At 33.3% G+C, this 19,202-nt stretch overlaps 1 protein-coding gene across 1 annotated transcript in view; it reads right to left on the reverse strand.

Annotated features, from left to right (window-relative positions):
• Positions 1-385: 385 nt before the first annotated feature.
• Positions 386-19,202, reverse strand: part of LOC129217133 (stomatin-like protein 1) — a 50,799-nt gene continuing 31,982 nt past the window's right edge. The window contains exons 8-9 of the mRNA XM_054851390.1: positions 13,604-13,837; positions 386-1,685 (exon numbers count right to left, since the gene is read on the reverse strand). Coding sequence (XP_054707365.1) covers positions 1,498-1,685; positions 13,604-13,837 — 422 coding nt within the window. The 3' untranslated portion in view covers positions 386-1,497. The remainder of the gene's footprint in view (positions 1,686-13,603; positions 13,838-19,202) is intronic.

Here is a 19,202-nt window from a genome sequence, read left to right on the forward strand (position 1 = left end):
AGGTGTCGAAACCGGCTCATCAACGCTCATCAACAAACAGAAATTTCAAGAATACACAGTTTCCCGTGAAGCTTCAAGACATCCCTTTTTTCTTGTCGCCATCTGGACGACGTAACGTCAAAGACCTAACGTACTCCGGCTAAGTGGGTGGCCTCGAATGTGACTGATTTTTTGTTTCTTTTTTTTTTATTCATAAGATGTTTCTACTTACTACAAATTTATTTTCGAGTTCACTCCCGAGAAAATTTTTATCATTTACGATAAATGCTAAAGCAAAGAGATTTCCCGACGGAACATTAAATTTTCCCCGACGGGGGGGCAAGACGTTTCCGACGAGGGGGCAATTGCCCCCCCTGCCCCCGGTTTCGCGCCACGTCTGATTTTGTAAAAAATTAAGTAACATTTTTAAATGTTTTTTACCAATATTATGGAAAAATTTCTTTGCATGAAGAGAACATTGCAGCTATGAACATCTCAGGTAAACCCCTCGGCACAGTAGCATACGTAGGGGGAGGGGGGTCTATGTTAAATTGTGCTACCTCCTTTGGAACAATTGGTGCCAAAAGCTAAGCACCAGTTGGCATCAGGACTCTTTTTGTTGGACTTTGTCGGACTCTTTGCATTGCATTTTGAGTTAGATCATCCACAAAAAAGTGCTTCACTCACATAGACATTTTCCAAAAAATATATGGTCAGTGTACCTTATTCTAAGTACATCCAACCAAAATTTGAAAATATTTACCAATTCAATACTTTCTTCTTTAGAGAAGATAATCAATATACGAATTATTTTTCACCTGGATATCATCAACAATTTAAGTTTAGTCAAGCAAATGTAACTTTCAATGCAACTTAAGGAACATTTATTCTGTAAAAAATATGGCACTATCTTTCTATAAAATTAGAATGTATGAGAAGAAATTTAAGCAAGTTCTCCAATAATACATAAGCTTGATAAATAACTAACAAATTTTTGTGTTCTTATGCAGGCCATCATTTAGAGGTGTAAGGGCCTGTTCACATATCGGCCGTCCGTTCTGTCCATCACGTTTGTTTCCTCCCGAAACAGGTTTGCTTTGCTGGTTCCCATGACAGCAAGCCGCCTTGGACGGGACCGGTTTCATCAGAAGAACCTTGATACCTGATGGCCGTCAAAAGTAGAACGGCATTTCATTGGTTCCCGCCAAGCAGTGCGCTATTTTCTCTGGTGGGTGAGTTCAGCCATGTGATCGATGTGCGGATGTGAATACTACTCTGTTTTCGTTGGCAGTCCATCACATCAAAAAATGGGATGGACGGGACAAATGGCCAGTAAGTGAACTGCCTTAAGGAGGAGGCAATTGTGCCACCACCATGCTTTGAGAACTTAGTATGTACATAAGTGTGCAATTTTTTTTTTTTTTTTGGCTTAATTTGCATTAAGTATACGCCTTTTGACCCCCTCCCCCCTCGGGAGAAATTTGAAATGATGAGTTTGTTCTTATGTACCTATAAATATTAATTATGAAATAACTTTGGCATCAAGTTCAGCAAAGTCCAATCACCAGCAACTTTTACTTGGCCATCCATATATGCATCCAAAGGGGAAAGTTTTGAGTTCAAAATATCTTTCAGAATATTTTCTGACAGTGTAAGTTTCACATCAGAATCAAAATGTTCTGTAGATTCAAACACACATATTTTACCTGAAAGAGATATTAATAATGATTAAAAGAAATATTACAAATTTTTTGTGACATGGGCAGGTAAACAACAGTCTTTACAAAAATAAATTTTTGAGATACTTGAAGAAACATGTCTTTATGGTTACATTGGCATTACCGGTCGAATGCGGTTAACCTGTGACTAACCAGGAGCATTTTAACAGAGCTACTGGTTAATTAGTTGTTTCTGAAGTCATTCTAATAGCTTCATTGGTAGATCCACCAGTCAACGGCTATTTAAGCTGGTTGATTGAACTACATGTAGAGATGTAAAATTTTCGAAAATTTTGAAGTGATGGGAAAAAAAAACATTTTTTTACCGGTTTTTTTTCCTGGAAAAATGGAAAAAATGGAAAATTTGATTTTTTTTATGATTAAAAATAGGGCTTCTTAATAGCTCTGTGTTTCTTGGAACAAATAAAGGGTTAAGCATTAAAAAATATATGCAATCCACACATCTTCTTTTTCTGCTTGACAGAAACACACATAAAGATAAGTTTAATTTATAAAAAAAAAAAAACCTTTTGTCTTATACCCGAGAGCTTTTTTGGTCAAAAACTAGAAATAAGTCAAGTTGTCGTTCAACCAATAATATTGGATAAGATCTGTCTAATCACAACAATTACATTTTCTATTTTATATTGCCTTTGAAGCTTGGAATAATAATTGTAATTTTTGACTTTCAAACATGATTGATATTGTTTGAAAGAAAAATAAGTATGATTTCCTTTCTTACAATATAACTTTACTGTCGGAAAATGAAAGCTATTGAGTTTTAATTTTTCTCAATCCAGTATAAGTCCAAATCGAAACTAAATTGGTTTTTCTTTTTCTTTCCAACAGAAACCATAAACCAAAACTACGTAATGGATTCTAAAGCTGAACCTAAACTTAAACTGGAGTTTAAGTTTATTCATACGGCTGTTCTAAACACAGTAGTAAAAATAGTCATATCTGCACTTTTGAGCAAAACTGAGTTATTATAAGTTTTTCTCTACTTCGTATTTTATTTAATAAATAAAATGTTTTAGGGTTACTTGATCAAGAACTATTTCTTTTAAAAAAACATAAAAAAGAAAAAAAAAATACATCCAAATCAAATATATGGGAGAGCCAAACTTTAAAACACAATATATCAGCTTGATCTCAACTGCAGATTTCAATTTTTTACTTAACACGGCAATATACATGGTGCAAAAGAAAAACTAGGCCAATGATTGCATAATTGAATGGAAGTAAAGTAATTTTATTTTAATGAGTTTCTTATTTATTTTTGTCTCTCACTTAATTATAAAATAATTTACAATCTATCTCGTAGTTTATGTATTGTTTTTTGGTTTTCTTACAATTCTAAGCGAGAGACCTACTATTTTAAAGTTGTTTAACCGAGGAGAAAGACAGTTTGTTTGCTTGGTGTGCATTGGCAAACAGCATTTTGATGCAGTATTGCAAATGATACTCGATGTCCAGAAAGGGTACAAAAACGAACAGTGAACATTTGAGCTAATCGTCAGGTCATCCAAAAGTGATCAATGAAATCCTTGGGTTTTCACGAGAGAAGTCGTTCGTAAGATGGAGAATTTGTGACTGATAAATGCAACTAAGGACGAAAACAGCTCAAACAGAAGTTTTACAAGTTCCAAAAAGTTCAGGCATTCTTATGACTCCAAAGATGCCAGAAACGTTTGAGACGGACCGAAAGTCCACGCTGGAAGAAATACCTTTCACTGATTTACCGTTCAACCAGCTCATAACCCCCAGAGCAATAGGATTTGGTTTGCAGACACTCCAAGCACCTTAGAAAATGTTAAACATGCCAAGCTAGACTTCAATCCCACTTATTAGATTGTATGATCTACTTTAGAGTCAAAGGTCTACCCTAAAATACATATCAAGGTCGTAGCCAGAGGGGGAAGGAGTCAGCACCCCCCACCCCCTAATTTTCAAAGTCTTGCATGCTATAACAAAACTGAAAACTTTCATATTTCGCACTTCAATTTGGAAAAATTCAAGATGTCCCCCCCCCCCCCATATTGCATAAGATCATCTAATCTTTTGTTTTTAGAGTCTCAATTTCAAAGAAATTTCGGTTGAAGCACCCCCGAAAATTACCCAAAAAGGCGCCCCAAACCTCTTCTCCCACTAATGTTACCAAAAATGTTCTAAAACCTGCATTTTTAAGCTAACTTCAATTTTTTTGAGGAATGTCTCTCTGATCCCCCTCCCCCCCCCCCCCATCTAGCCAAAACCATTAAAGAGCATCTTTAATTTTGTTTTCATGGCTTGAATTTCGAAAATTTTCCGGAGGACAGCTTTTGAAAACTCCTTTTCCTAACATCATTGAAAGTCGCCCAAAATTACGCTTTGGGAGCTTCAATTGGGAAGGATTGCTGGTCCCCTTAACGTTATGACCCCCTAACAAAGATGGTCTTACAATCGTATTCTGAACATTTCAGTTTAAAAATAAATCTTGAGGATTGACACCGAATATCTCTTCTCCCTAATATTAATAAAGGGCAATATAAATAAAGGGCAATTTAGTACTGTTATTATAAATTTGTCATCTAAACCATTGCATAAAAACAAGCATAGAAATTTAGGTGAAGTTACTACTAATATCCAAATTATAGGACTCGACCTATGCATTGGACCCCGGTGGTTCAACAATTCAGCCATCAGCATCGGTGGCCGATGCTAACTTTCAGGAAACATCGGCCCATCGGCCTTAAAAAACATCGAAAAGCCGATGGAATTGGCCGATGTTTTTATTTAAAAAAAAGGACCTTTGTTGTTTTACTTTTTAATACAATGTAAAGGAAGGTATTGTTTTCATATAAAATTGTTTACTTAAATTTCAGTATGAAGTTCTATTTTAGTCCCCCCTGAAAGAGTTTTTAATGATGCATTCAGGTACCAAACAAGTTAATTATTGCGTTGTTTCTTGCCGTTGGATGTACGTATGTATCTCTTCTAAGTCATAAATCAAAAATGGTAAGCTGTGGAAGGCTAAATTTTCGCATGTGGGATGTGCGTACGTTCCAGTTGTGCACTTCTCTTTTTGTTTTCGATCGGGTGTTATAAAAAGCCAATTTACTCATTTTTTTGTGGCTATTAATTACTTATTTTAATGGAAAACTACAATAGCATCTCCGACTGACAATCATTTGGTGATTTATTGCCGAATTGGAGACCATGGAAACAAATATAAGATGGCGAAACCGGTTTTGTTTCATTTTGTTCGATTCCGTTGAATCAACGTTAATTTTTAATTTTTCGATATTTGTAATATGAATCACAGTAATGCAGTCTTTTCTGTATTGCTTTGCCGGAGCTACAAGTTTGAGGTCCTTTGAAATACATTTTGGGGCCCTATGTCTCTATCACAGAAGTTGTAAAACATTTATCATAAGCATTTTTGTAACTGCTACGGTGCCCCTATGGTTATGGGGCCTCTCGTGCAATTGCAACATTTGCTATATTTTAAATCCGTCACTGCATGTCGAAACAAACTCGGGTGCAAGTTTTAAAAGGGTTTTTCTGCTCAATGTTTATGATTATTTTTAACTCTATTTTTATGACTATTTTTTGTATTTCCCAGAACATTTGCGTGTCTCTCCTCCCACTCCCTCAATTTCTGAAATTAAACTCTAGTTGTATTTCTTAGTTGTTTAAAACTAACACCATTCATAAAATTAGAGATTTTTTTTCAAGCTTTATCTATTGTTTAGGAAGAATTTAGAGCATAAATGTAAGAAATTGATTAAAGACGGTTTGAATGGTGACATAATTAGGAAATCAAAGGGAATTTTGAATTTTTTCTTCTGAAACGCTGAAGTAGATTCAGAAACTCATCTGAAACATTGGTAGTAGCGTTTCCGTACTAAAAAAATGAGGCCGTTGTTGGGCCGAAGGTTAATGTTGTGAGTTACTCCAAAATCAGAGGATGACCCCCCCTAATCCACCTCTTCATTTCAAGCATTTCTTAAATATTTAGCAATTATTTATTTTGGTCAAGAAATGTCATTTTGCGTATTTCTTATACTTGTTTCACCTATATTTCGTAACGCGTCATCTTTTTTGCATCATTAAAAGCGTTCGATTTTTTTTCTGTTATAAGTAACTATTTTTATGTATTTATATAAAATCAATGTATAAGTTTTTTTTTGATTTTCATCATATTTTTAATAATATGTTATAGAAAAGTTTCAAGGATTCTATACTATGCAATTTTTTAAATTTCAGAAAAATATTGTTAAATTGAAAAATTTAATTTGAACTTGTTTGTAGTGCTTCATAAAAGATTAAACAATCAAATTGTTCAATATTACGTGTGCAAACATCAGATCAAGTAGTATATGTATTCAGTTATTAACTTTGTGTAAATATTGAGTTTGTTTATTGTAGCTGCGTTTTAAGAACCTCACTCTTTTCATGGCTATTTTTTTTTCCCCAAAATTTATGTCACTGTTATAGCTTTTATGAAAAATGCAAACTTTTCGGTTCATAAATTTAAATAAGTATAAAAATATTCCTATTATGATTTAATATTGTCTAAGTGCAATCTTTCCACTTTGATAGTTTGATAGTTTTATTCTTAATTTTTTTTGGAATGATTAAACAACATAATTTAATGTCTTTTAACTATGTTTAGTGTACCTAAATCTATACATTGTTACAGCATTACTGAAATCTTAGTTATATGTTCAATTAAAAAAAAAAAACAAATCAGTTGGTGATTAAACAGTCTCTTTGTTTTTCTCTTGTTCTTTGTCTTCCATCATACAGCAGTCAAAAAAGATGAAGCATAACTACACCCTATACAGATTGTACGTAGTACGATCCAAAAGTTTGGGGGACAAGCTGTATAAAACCTTACCCAGAATAGTTCACATTACCGAAGCACATCCACCTTCAAAAGGTTACCTTGCGGGACTATGTAATACTTCTGCCAGTGTTCATATAACTTTTGGAAACGCTTCTGGAAGCCATTTTTCGCTACCTTCTGTGATGCAGCTTTATCTTCTCCTGACGGAAGAAAGCGGCGTCCATGCAAATGTTTTTTTTTTGCTGGGAACAGGTAAAAGTCACACGGAGCTAAGTCTGACGAAACGTTATGTTATTTGTTTGTCATACCAGAGTATTGACCAATCGAACCGTGCATCCTCAACAGGAAATTCGCCTTCTTCCCCACGATGAAGTTAAAGCAGCAACGCAAGAGGCCTTACAGGATGTTGAGATAAATGTCTTCCAGGAGTCCTTCTAAAAGCTACAAGAACATTGGTAGAAGTGCATAGTCGTTCAAGGTGACTATTTTGTTGATAGATGTACTTTGGTAATGTGAACTATTCAGGGTAAGGTTTTATACAACTGGTCCTTGAACTTTTAGATCATACTATGTACGTATGAGTTTTCAACTTAGTATTTCATAACGTTTTTGAGTGACGCAAGTTTATGCGCATGAAGACATCACAAGAGAATTTGCGATTATTAACTAAGGAGGCGTTCCAAATGGCTATTTCGGTCATCTATATGTTCTTAGGTACATATACATGTACAGATATGCCGAAAAAACTTGTGAAGTTTAAATTGGGTAATCGTAAAATAGAAATTTAGATCAAAATCTGATTTTTTTTTATTTTTATGATTACAATTCCTTATTCGTAGAAAAGAAGTAAAGTGAAATGAATCAATGATCCTTTAAATCCCTGACAATCTTATCAATTTATTTCTGTTAGATTTTTTTGAGCAACCACGATTGCTTACTGTTCTTATTTTAGTCTTTTATTCTCCCCCCCCCCCCGCCTCCCTCTGCAACACTCCCGCCCACCCTCCTCTGCAGTCGCAGCTCCTCCGGCCCTGAGCAATGTCCCTCGAAATCCGTTTCTCCTGGTCGGTGGCGTCCATGTCCTACACACGTTCATACACACACATGCGCGCCTATGTGCATACACAAGTCTATGCACACACAAGCCTACACATGCACAAGCGCCTACACACACAGAGAGATACACATGCCTACGTGTATGCACAGGTCTACGCACACACAAGCCTACACATGAATGCGCACCTACACACACACACAACTATACAAACGTAACCGCCCAGGAGAAGGGGCAGGTTTGGGGGGACAGGAGCAGTTTCTAGAAACAATAACTCCAATGAGTAGGGTCCTGTTGCAAGTCGTGATTGCGAAAAACATAATTTGAAAAAATTTAAAATATCAGGATTCAAATTATTTTTTTTTTTAACTTTTTCTTTTTTTGCCATCGGCCGTTTGGAGTAAAACAATCGGCCATCTTTGAACAATAGGCATCGGCCCATCGGCCAAAAATGCCATCGGTCGAGCCCTACCAAATTAAGGATAATAATGCTGTTAATCATAGTAAAACTTCCAAGTCATGCAAAGATGCAATGTGTAATTTAATTACTGCTTCAAATGAAGTTATCAATTTATATAAACCTGAATAGCAGCCCGATGATTTCGACTTAGGCCACTTGCCGCAAGATCAAAAGGAAGCAATTTTAAAGCTTTTAATGTCAAAATTTCAGGCTTTTTCTAAATCCTGTAACACATTGGGATGTTGTGAATTGGTAACCCCTCAAATAACACTTAAAAATCCTGATCCCATCAGGGCGCATCCCTTTCCTATTCCTCATACCTTGCAAAAATATGTTAAAGATGAACTTAATGAGTTGTTAGATGCACAAATTATAAGACGATCAGTCAGCTTTTGGGGCTCTCCCCTAATTTTGATGAAAAAAAAGGGCTTTGGACCTAAAACTTTTGAATTTTGTTATTGACAATCCTACATACCCTCTTCCCAAAATATCAACAATGCTGAATGATATTTCAGAAATAAATATTTTTGCAAATTAGACTTAAAGAGTGTTTATTGGCAAATTAAGTTACCTGAGGAATTGCAAGATATGACCACCTTTGTTACTCCCATGGGCTCCTTCACAAGCACAAGAATGGTGCATGGATGTAAAGGGTCATCCCCTTCTTTCCAAGCTTTGGCTGATATAATTATTGCAGAACTAAATGCCCAGCAAATTTTTGGAATATGATGTTATTTGGATGATTTCTTAATTGGTGAACAGAATTTTCAGGAAATGTTCACTAAGATAACTGCTTTATTAGATGTTTTGATTAAATATACCATAACTCTATCTCCAGACAAGTGTGTATTTTTTAAAGATAAGTTAGATAGGGTTTCATATTGCTCATCAAACAATTCAGCCAGTGTCTTCCAACACCTCTAAAATAACTTCATTTGCACCCCCAACAACTGTAAAGCAAGTGAAAAAATTTCTTGGTTTATGTGGGTTTTACAGAAATCTTATTGACAAGTTTTCTCATCTCACTGGTATATTAGCTGGATTGACACATAAAAAGTCGAAATTTAAATGGACTGCTGAACATCAGGATGCATTTGAAAAACTTCAAAATGTTTTCTTTTCCAAACCTTTCATTAGCTTACCTCAATGGGATGAAACCTTTTACCTAAACACAGATGCCTCAGAAATAGCAACTACTGCTGTTCTTTTACAACACAAAAAGATGGACGTTTATCTCCAGTGTCATATTACAGTAAGGGTTTATCTGCTTTTGAAAAAATATCCGGCCAATAAATTGGAGCTATATGCAATTTATAAGGCAATGACTGCTTTTCGTGATTACCTTTGGGAAAATCCTTTTATCTTGCTCTTTGATGCAAAGTCTCTTGACTACTTTAGGAAATTATCCAATCCTGTGAATATAATTGCTATTTGACTACTAGAAATTAGTCTCTTCACATTTACACCAGAACATATTTCTGGGATAATGAACCTCCTCCCAGACTATAGGTGACTACTAGAAATTAGTCTCTTCACATTTACACCAGAACATATTTCTGGGATAATGAACGTCCTCCCAGACTACCAGACTATATCAGTCGATGCCCTGACCCAGACAATAAGGTGCCAGCTATCAATGATGATCCTAAGAATTTGATTTTGCCTTTTACTGATATAGCAGATAACTTTGAAGAAGTCAATTGCATAATTCACTCTGACCCCCCTATGGAAATTTCTGACAATACCTTTTTGGTTGAACAAAATAAAGATGCTGAAATTCAGGAAACAGTTAAACTATTGCAATCCAAATCACTTGTAGAAACAACACCCAGGGCGAATCGAACCCAGAACCTCCAACTTATAGAAGACGAAGCTTCTACCACAGAATCCCCTATTACTGGGCTACTCATGTATTTAAATCCTAAAACTTCATTTAATTGCATTGTAGTTCCTAATTCTCTAAAAGCTCAAGTACTGAAAATTTCTCATGTATGTCATAATGGGGTTATGAAATGTTATAATATGTTGTCTGGGAATTATTTTTGGAAGGGAAGTAAGGCTTATATCCCCCGTATGGAAGTATCCCTTTTATTTGACACATTTCATAAGGGTATTGAGCTTGTTCATTTAGATAAAGCACATTATATTCATGAGCTACTTATTTCACTGCAGAAAAGTTATGAAATTGCTTATGAGTCACTTCTAAGAAAACAAATTGATAAGAATAATAGACAATTAGCTTGTGTATCTAATAGAACACTCAAAGTGGGTGACACCGTCTATTTGAAATCTCCTGAGACGTATAATTGAAAGTTTAATGGTCCTTTTTCTGTCATCAAAAAGGTTAATGATGTAAATTACATTATAAGAATTCAAGATAATAACCTAGCTCCTACACAAAGGGTTCATAGTGATAGACTACGGTTAGCTCCCAATAGGAAGGAGTGTTTACTTATGAAAACAACTATGGACTCTGATCTCACAAATCCTACTTATAATTTAAGACCGAGACAATAGGCTGTTTCAGGGTGTGATTAATGCTTGTATTTTTTGCTTGCTTAATTTGTTACATGTGTTTCCTTGCTTCATAGGAACTTCAGGATATACCTCCCTTTAATTGGTATAATTTTTGGTCATGGCTTCTAAATTGTATTTTTTGCCATCGATAACTTCAATTTGGGTTTGATATGGAAACTGATTTCAGGCATTATTGTTGATTATATCTGACAGTCGATTTGGGCTGGCGTGAATTTAATTCTAGACAAGATTGTTATGTGAAATAGATAATTCTTCTTGTTTATTGTTTTGTGTCTCTTCCTTTTTGACTTTTGGTCTGTCACCGCATAGTTTAATTTTAACTGTTTCTCTTGATTGGGTATTCGTTTCCTTCATGTTCAGTTTGTTGATGACCAAAATGGCACGAAATTTGGTTGCGGAAATTAATTAATCTTTTGTTGAACTTTTCATATATTTGATTTGTCAATTTGTGTTAAATACAACCTTGTCTTGGTTGAATCTGTGCTCAGGTACCTAATGATTGTCAATTAATTCTCCTTTGCATAAAAAAATGACTAAAATATATAATAATAATAATAAAGACAAAAATAACTACTAAAGAATTCAATTTAAAAAGAAAGAAAGAAAGAAGGAAAAAAAAGTAAATAAAGATGAATGCAAAGGAAAATATCTCAATTTGATGACTAACATGAACTGTTGATGTTTTACCATGGGCTTAAAAGGAAGGTCACGTTCTCCTTACCTCAGGAAAATTGAGTAAAGCATGATGCTAAATGTTTTACACCTTTCGTAATTAAAATGTGATCAATGACACTACTATATATCAATATTTGCAATTTTACTGAAATGCACCAGTAAGTGCTTTCCTGCCTTGTCTAGTAACATAATCCTAGACATAGTTTTGGTTCGTGTAATGTTTTAATGCTCTAGTATGTGTGTTTATATTTGGTGGTGTATTACTGACATTCAAAATTTATATAACATGTGGACACTGAATTTTTAATGCTCACCTTATTTTCAGATCTTACTGTGGTGATGTGTTTAAATATTTGGAAATAATTTTGGCTTGATATTCACTTTACTTTTAATAATGTGCCAATTTCAATTTTAAGTTTGGTTGATTGTTGGGCAATTTTTGCCTTTGTGGCCACTGGTGATCATCTTTCCCATCTTCGTGCCTTGTTTGGGATTGTGTGTTTTTTTTTTTTTTTTTGTGGTGTAGTGGGAGAAATGTCACAACATGTTTTATGATATATTGAAATGTTGCGACATGTTTTGTTTTAACTAGATCATTTTTATACCTTTAAAAAAAAACCTTTCCTTTTTTTGTGAAATGTATTAGTTGAGTTTTTATATTATATACATCATGTGTTAAAAGACAAATAACCAGATTTTAAAAAGATTGAATTTGGAAGTCAAGCGAGTTGGTTCTTTTTTTCATATCTGTTTCAAATAACTATCACTTTTTCGCAGTCTTGATCGTGAATTTGTAGTCGCCAACCTTGATCGTGAATTTGCAGTAAACAGGAAACGTTCTGGGCGTTGACCCAGTTCCGATGGATTCTTCTTCTCTGGAAATTGCAAAGCCCCTTTCTATGTCTTAACTTGCCACTGTAACTTATTTTAATCTGTCTTTAAAATGCCTTTTCTAAATTGTCCTGGGTTTGCTCACCCTGTTTATTTCACACGAGCCACATACTAAGTTTTTAATTGTGATATTCCTATGTGTTCCTCCTGGGTGCTTTTTTGTCACTGCCGGATTCCTATGAATTTTATTTGCAGCAGGAAAAATATTTAATTAAATGTTTTTTTGGGTTTTCACCACGCAATGGTACGGCCAATTTCTTCTTTTTATCCATAATTAAAACTAATCACCACACCCGGGTTTTTTTGCTGCACCCTGTACATTTGGTTCGCACAGTCAGCAAAAACATAGTTTTGTTTTTAAAGTTATGCTTGTTTTATGATGAAGGAAAATAAAATCTTCACTAAGGATATTGGTTTAATTTTTTTTTCAAAAAGTAGTTTTTTGATCTATATGCAAATTATATTATCATAAAACAGCTTGCATTATCAAAGTTAGACAGTATTTTAACTTACAGGGAGGGGGTTAGGGGAGGAAATTGCATCAGAATTTAAGTATGAGAAATTTCTAACCACTTTTTACCGAAAATTTCAATTAATACTTTCTGAAAAGTTGAAAAAATTCATTTTTTTTTTTCAATTTTTTGGTGTGGAAATAAATCTCTCCATTTTCCCCCCGAAATCTTCCGTTTTTTTCCCCCGACTGTTTTCATCTCTAACCAAGTCCCATTTTTGACAAATAATAAGTATTTTTCACCTGCATATTATTCTTCTGCGTAATTGACCGCATTATTAACCAAAAGCATTCAATGGAGCATAGGCGGGTGAACAACTGGGTACTAACTACTGACATCATTAGCTGCCCTGTGATAACAATCCACAATCGATCGTTAGCTCTATGCGAACTTAATCTTAGATTCTCTACAACCACTAGTAAAATGATGGAATTAAGAGCTCTTTTCATGCTTTAAATAGGTGACAAAAAAACAAACAACAAAAAAAAAATGTAGAAACTGCTCTTTATCTGGATATGCATTTATTCGGCCCACACACTTTTTGGTTCTACATCTTCAAAGAAATTTTCCAGGATCAAGTCACTGCTTTGCGCTTTAAAAGGATTTGATAAAAGCATCTCAATAGGTTTTTTTTAAAAACCTTTTTTACCATCTTTTTTTTTTTTTTTGAAGGGGAGGGGGGATCAATAAGAGACGTTTTTATCATTTAAAATATTTTAAAACAATTTTAAAGCTTTAATAGAATGCTTTAATAGAACTTCAAAATGTATTCCACCACCTTATGAATGCATTTTATACAGCTCCAGAAACAATGGGAAAATATTCAAGCACAGTTAAAAACTACAAGAAAATTTAAAGGTAAATATTTTCATTAAAATCAAAAATTAGTTTTGAAAATAAATTGACAAATAAATAAAGTTTAAAAACCAAAGCAAAGAAACTTACCTTTATCTAAGAAACAATAAATAACTCTACTCTCTGGGCCAGTAACATCAAATTTTAACTTAACTGTTAAATCTTTCAATTCAGTTGTATCTGCCCGCTCAACAAGTTGTTGCATAAGAATTCCAGAATCATCCATTTCATGTTTGTTAGCAGTCTGCTCTTCAGTTTTATATTTTTCCTTAGTGTTGGCAATAGATGCCTTTGTCTCTAAAGTTTCTAAATCCACATCTTTACCTGCATAAATTAAAATATAGTTGTGAAAAGGAAAACAAATAAATTCTCTGTGAACACCATTTAATTTAATTTCTTTCCTTATTTCAAATATATATATATATATATATATATATATATATATATATATATATATATATATATATATATATATATATATATATATAAATAGAGGTATATTTGTGTGTGTGTGTATATGTTGATTATAGAAATCTACTTTATAAGATAAATAAATACCTTTGTGCTGAAAAGTAAAGTAAGAAATAACAAGTAAAAAAAAACAAATTTCAGATCACTGAAGACACGTGTTTCAGTGTTTACTTTTACTTTGTTGGTCGTGTTTTAATCAGGGCTGTAGAGTCAGAGTCGGAATCATTCGAAAACATGCCGACTCCACCTCCGGGTTTCTTTTTTTTCTTTAACTTTCACTGACTCTCCCTTCAATTTTTGAAAAACTGTTTACCAATTAATTTGATTACATGCATAAAGGCCTACTAATAAGAAAATAACTGTCATTAGCTTCCACAGCTGGCTTGATTAATTATCAAACTTTCTGTACCGGGCACCTAGCTACCCTGTCGGTACTGAGTGTTGCATATTTCCTAACTTTAGTTAACGGATAACAACTGTCAGCAAACAGTTTTGTTGCCTAAGTTCAATCTTTTTTTTTTCTGAAAAATTGACAAAAGTGTAGTGAATGAGAATGAATGTGTTAAGTTGCACACATCCAGATGGGTTGAGCTGAACTTTTAAGAACTACAACGAACGAATTGTTCACATTTGACTTTTAAAGGTCAAGATTTACAGTCGCCACTCGCCACGTGGCGACTCAGTTTTCAAAATTGGCGACCCCAAAAAATTTCTACAGTCGCCAACTTTTTTTGGGGGTTATTTTTATTTTAGATCCCAAGAAAAAAATTCACTCCACAGATGCATCAGTTCACTAAGGATTCACCAATAGAGACCGTACTCCGACTGAATGTTGTTTATTTTACAAAGCTTGCATGTACTTTCTCTCTGCCTGCCTGTATGTTGGTTATTTTAGGTTGCTTGAATGTTCCTCTTATGTGATTCTGGCCATGTAAAAAAAGCAAGAATACAGTGAATTAGGAAACTATTTGCACAAGATCAGAGCGTTTGCTCCTCTGTCTTGACTCTTTGTTTTTCAAGTAATTAGCGTACTATAATCATGATTTCAAGAAGAAATCACTATATTTTAGATTATATTTCAGATAAATTTTGATTATACCTTCAAAGTAATTACCTTTTCACGTTTTTAGTTTAGTTACTCAAATGGTGTATTAAATTCAAACTTTTATTTTTTTTACATCGTATTATACACTGCCTCGGATTATACGAAGCTTTTTTTTCCCCTTCAGGCCCATTTTAGAACCTGCAGATTATAGACCGCCCGCCGATAATACGCAGGAAAATATGGTAATTATATTACAGGGTTCGTACGCTCCGGGAAAACCTGTAATTGTCATGGATGTTGACATAGTTAAAAATGTTAGTGAAATTTCAACTTTTGCCCCAAAAATGTTTTTCCCAATTTTTTCCCAGGGAATTTTGTACCTTGAGTTCTAATCTTCGTTTTTATCGATGTTTCCTGAAAAAAAATAAAAGTTTTGAGGCAAAATGACGCTGGCAATAAAATAAAAACGGCGACCCCCCCCCCCCACAAAAAAAAAAAAAACTTCCGAGGACGCCATTTTAGCCCCTCAATAGTTACAAAGAAAAAAATTCCTAGGGTGAACAGGAATTATGCACAAATTTAACGGGAGAAGAACATTTTCCTGCATCTAAAGCACAAGCCTGCGGATGGTAGGGTCAATTGGAAAAATTGTTTTTTAATCGAAAAGTCGATTCAGCTACGAATGAAACGTAGTCGCCATTTTTGGTCATTCATATGATGGAAGTAGATTTGATGCTTAAATGCCTAAGTTTCCGAAAACAAAGCAGAATTGGATGTTTTCTTTAACTGCAAACTAATGAAAACAATGCAAAATGTGCTGCAACTTGTTTTTTTTTTTTTTTTAATTTTATTTTAAATATGTACTTTTCTTGAGAAATGAGAATTTTTGTTCTTAAAACTTAATCTTATCCTCATTGCCTTGGACGCAAATGTGCTAAAAACTTTTCAACTGAATTGTAGTTTCATGAAGATTTATTATTTTTAAATTGTTTTCATGCTACAAATTCAAAAAATTATTTCTTAATTTTTGTCGTAGCCGCCATATTTGGTCGTTCCCAAGATGGCAGTACACAAGACTTTTTAAGTGCCTAAGTTTCCGAAAATGGCATTGGATATCTATTGCAATGCAAACTATTGATAACAACGCAAAATGTGCCCTTTTTTCCCGGGTAATTCGTAATTATTTTCTGGAAAAAAGCGAAATTTTATCTCCAGAACATTTTTTTAATTCGGATTTAGACGCTTATGTGCTAAAAACTGTCTATTTTGTCTTATAATTAGTTTTTTAAGGATAAATTATTATTTATAGCTACTTTTATGCTACAAATTCAAAAATCGTAAATTTTTTTACTTAGTCGCCATATTTGGTCGTTTGCGAGATGGAAGTAGATAAAAATTTACAAAAACATAATTAGAGGTTTATCTCAATGTCTATTGAAAGTCTATTGAAAGAAATGTCTATTGAAAGTAAATGTGCAAAAAAGAAAATTTTAATTTTAATGCAAAAATCCTTTATATGCAATCGGAAAAAAACTGATTATTGACATTGGCCTATGATCGACGGATGTTGACTTTTGTTAGAATGCATTATATGGTATACCCATCGATGCAACAAGTTAATCATATTTTATACTGAAAACTAGCTTATAAAAGCTTTGTACTTTGCTCAATATGTTTTGTGTTACATACTAATAACAAAATAAAAAGAATCATAAATCAAAAGCGGAGAAAGATTGCTGCCGATTAACAGCAAAACGCTAATATGAATGGCATGTGGCATCAAAAAAAAACGTTAAAATAAGTTGAAAGTACTTTGTTTTTAACAAATAGTAAAACAATATTAAACAAAATGTTTTTAAAAAAAAAATTTTTTAAACTTAAATTGTAACAGAATTTTTTTTAAAAAAATCCAAGGTTTTTTTTTTTTCTTTCAAGTGGAAAAGTTTTAATTCTGATACATTGCTACTTTGAACAATTTTGACAATTTTGAAAATATTGTTACTAACTTAATTTTGAATGAAGCGAGTAACCTGGAATTTTTTAAAAAATAACCTGGAAAAGTTGGGGATTTTTTTTTTAACCAAAAGTGTATGAACCCTGTACTTTTTTCAAATTCTCTTTCTAAAACAGTTTTATGTTTTGCTTTAAATCTTGTTCTGAAAGTATGAAAAAAAAACACCATAATGTATGTTTTTTTTACATAAACCCTCGAAGGTCGTTCCGATCCTATTTGATTCCCAATTAACTCAAACAGCCTTTATTCTGAAAATTGTCAAAATAAGAAAACAAATTAGATAATTTAAAACTTGAAAAGGCAACTTGTTTTTGACTGCACAAAGCACCCCCCACCACGCTCTCCGTTTTATCATTTGCCATAGCCAATGTTTCATGTTGTCCCTTAAATCCTGTATTTCATTAAAAATCCTATACATTATTAAAAAAAGAAAGAAAACAAAACCTTTTCTTCTATAAACTGTATCTTATATTTCTACTGTCATGTGGACGCTAATACTCATGATCGATTAGGAATACGTTCCATTGAAAATTGTTTAAACAACAGGGGCTAGTTTCTATTTATTCAAATAACTGTTGTAATTTTTTAATCTTCAATAGCATCAGATTGAAATATAAGCCAAATAGTCAGTCCTTTGATCGTTTTCTCTTCATAGTCATCCTAACATGGCGACACTGCATATGGAACGTAGTCGCCATGTTTGGTCATACTCTTAGTTCAAATAATGCAAAAATAATGTTTTTTTTTTTTGAAAATATATTCTTGATAAATGTTAAATTGCATATGGAGGTTTGAAGTTAAAAATTTTTATACAAAAAAAAAAAAAAAAACACTAATAACCTTAATTATTGAAAAAATTCAAATCATATGTTTATCTAATATTTTTCTATTCCCTTTGTTAGATTTTTTTACAATTAATTCTTTTCATTAAACTAGCTACCTGAAAAGTGCATGTTGATTTTTACTGCCATGGCGTTTGCAACGATTTACAAAAATATTTTAAGGGAATTTGTTGTTTTTATGGGAATTTTTTTTTTTTTTTCACTGTGGAACCATGGTATTGTGTACACTACTTTATTTTTGGTTTAATGATTTTTTTTTCTCATGAAACTTTAAAATGGGTGGAATAAACCATTTGCTTCAGGAGCTCCCAGCCTTCACCCAATGCCTCTTATATTTCCATGATTAATATAATTTATATTTCTTGTTAGCATTCCTTTAGCATCACTTTCATAATATTTGTTTCAAAAAATACAAATTGAAATCCCCCACCCCCATTCTCGTACTAGAGCGCTGTTTTCGAAACCCGGTAATACTGGTGGCCACCAAGTTTTTTGAATCTGGTGGCCATTGGTCACTTGAAAATTTTCTAAATCTTGAGGTCTATTGACTTTTCAGGTTTTGAAAATATATGCTTGGTTTTCTATTCTTCTCTATAAGTACGCTGATTTAATGAAAAGTTTATGTCTTTTCTCAGTGGGACCAAGTATCCTCCACGAAGGTGTCATGTATCCCTTGATGTGGGAATACATGATTCCTTTATAAATCTATTGAAAAAAATTATTTTACCAAAACTGCATCTGTTTAATTTCAACTAAAAAAAATACTGTCAGATAGAGGAAAAAATTACCTTTCTTCACATACTTTTTTGAAAAAAAAAAAACTGATAATTTGCAGACGAGAAAGAAATTGAAAACTAAAGTGAGGATCAAGCATTCCCAGTCTCCCTTACATGATTTACTGGTTACTACAATCAAATATTGTAGTTAAACCCTAAAATTTTCATATTAAGGTTAATTTTAAAGCAGCCAATAAAATTAAAATTAAAAACTGAGCCAAGGAATGTAGGTATATAGTAAAAGCTATTCGCATAAAGCTGTACACCGCCACATTTTGTGTGAAATTTGCTCCAAACGTACATGTACCACACCTCTCCCCGCATTAGTGCAATGTTTTTGTTAAAATTTTTAAGATGAAATTTAAGATTTATTATTGGGGGAAATTTTCAGAATTGAAGTATTTCAATTTTTATAGACTCTGAAATTAAGTTGAGATGTCACTCACCAGATGGGCATCACCTGGGAGGGAGAATCTGCCCCCTTTCAAGAAAAGTTTTTTGACTTAACAAAAAAGTTTTTTTTTCCTCTCAAGTTACAACT

The sequence above is a fragment of the Uloborus diversus genome, chromosome 2 (assembly GCF_026930045.1).
Source record: "Uloborus diversus isolate 005 chromosome 2, Udiv.v.3.1, whole genome shotgun sequence".
Taxonomy (NCBI): domain Eukaryota; kingdom Metazoa; phylum Arthropoda; class Arachnida; order Araneae; family Uloboridae; genus Uloborus; species Uloborus diversus.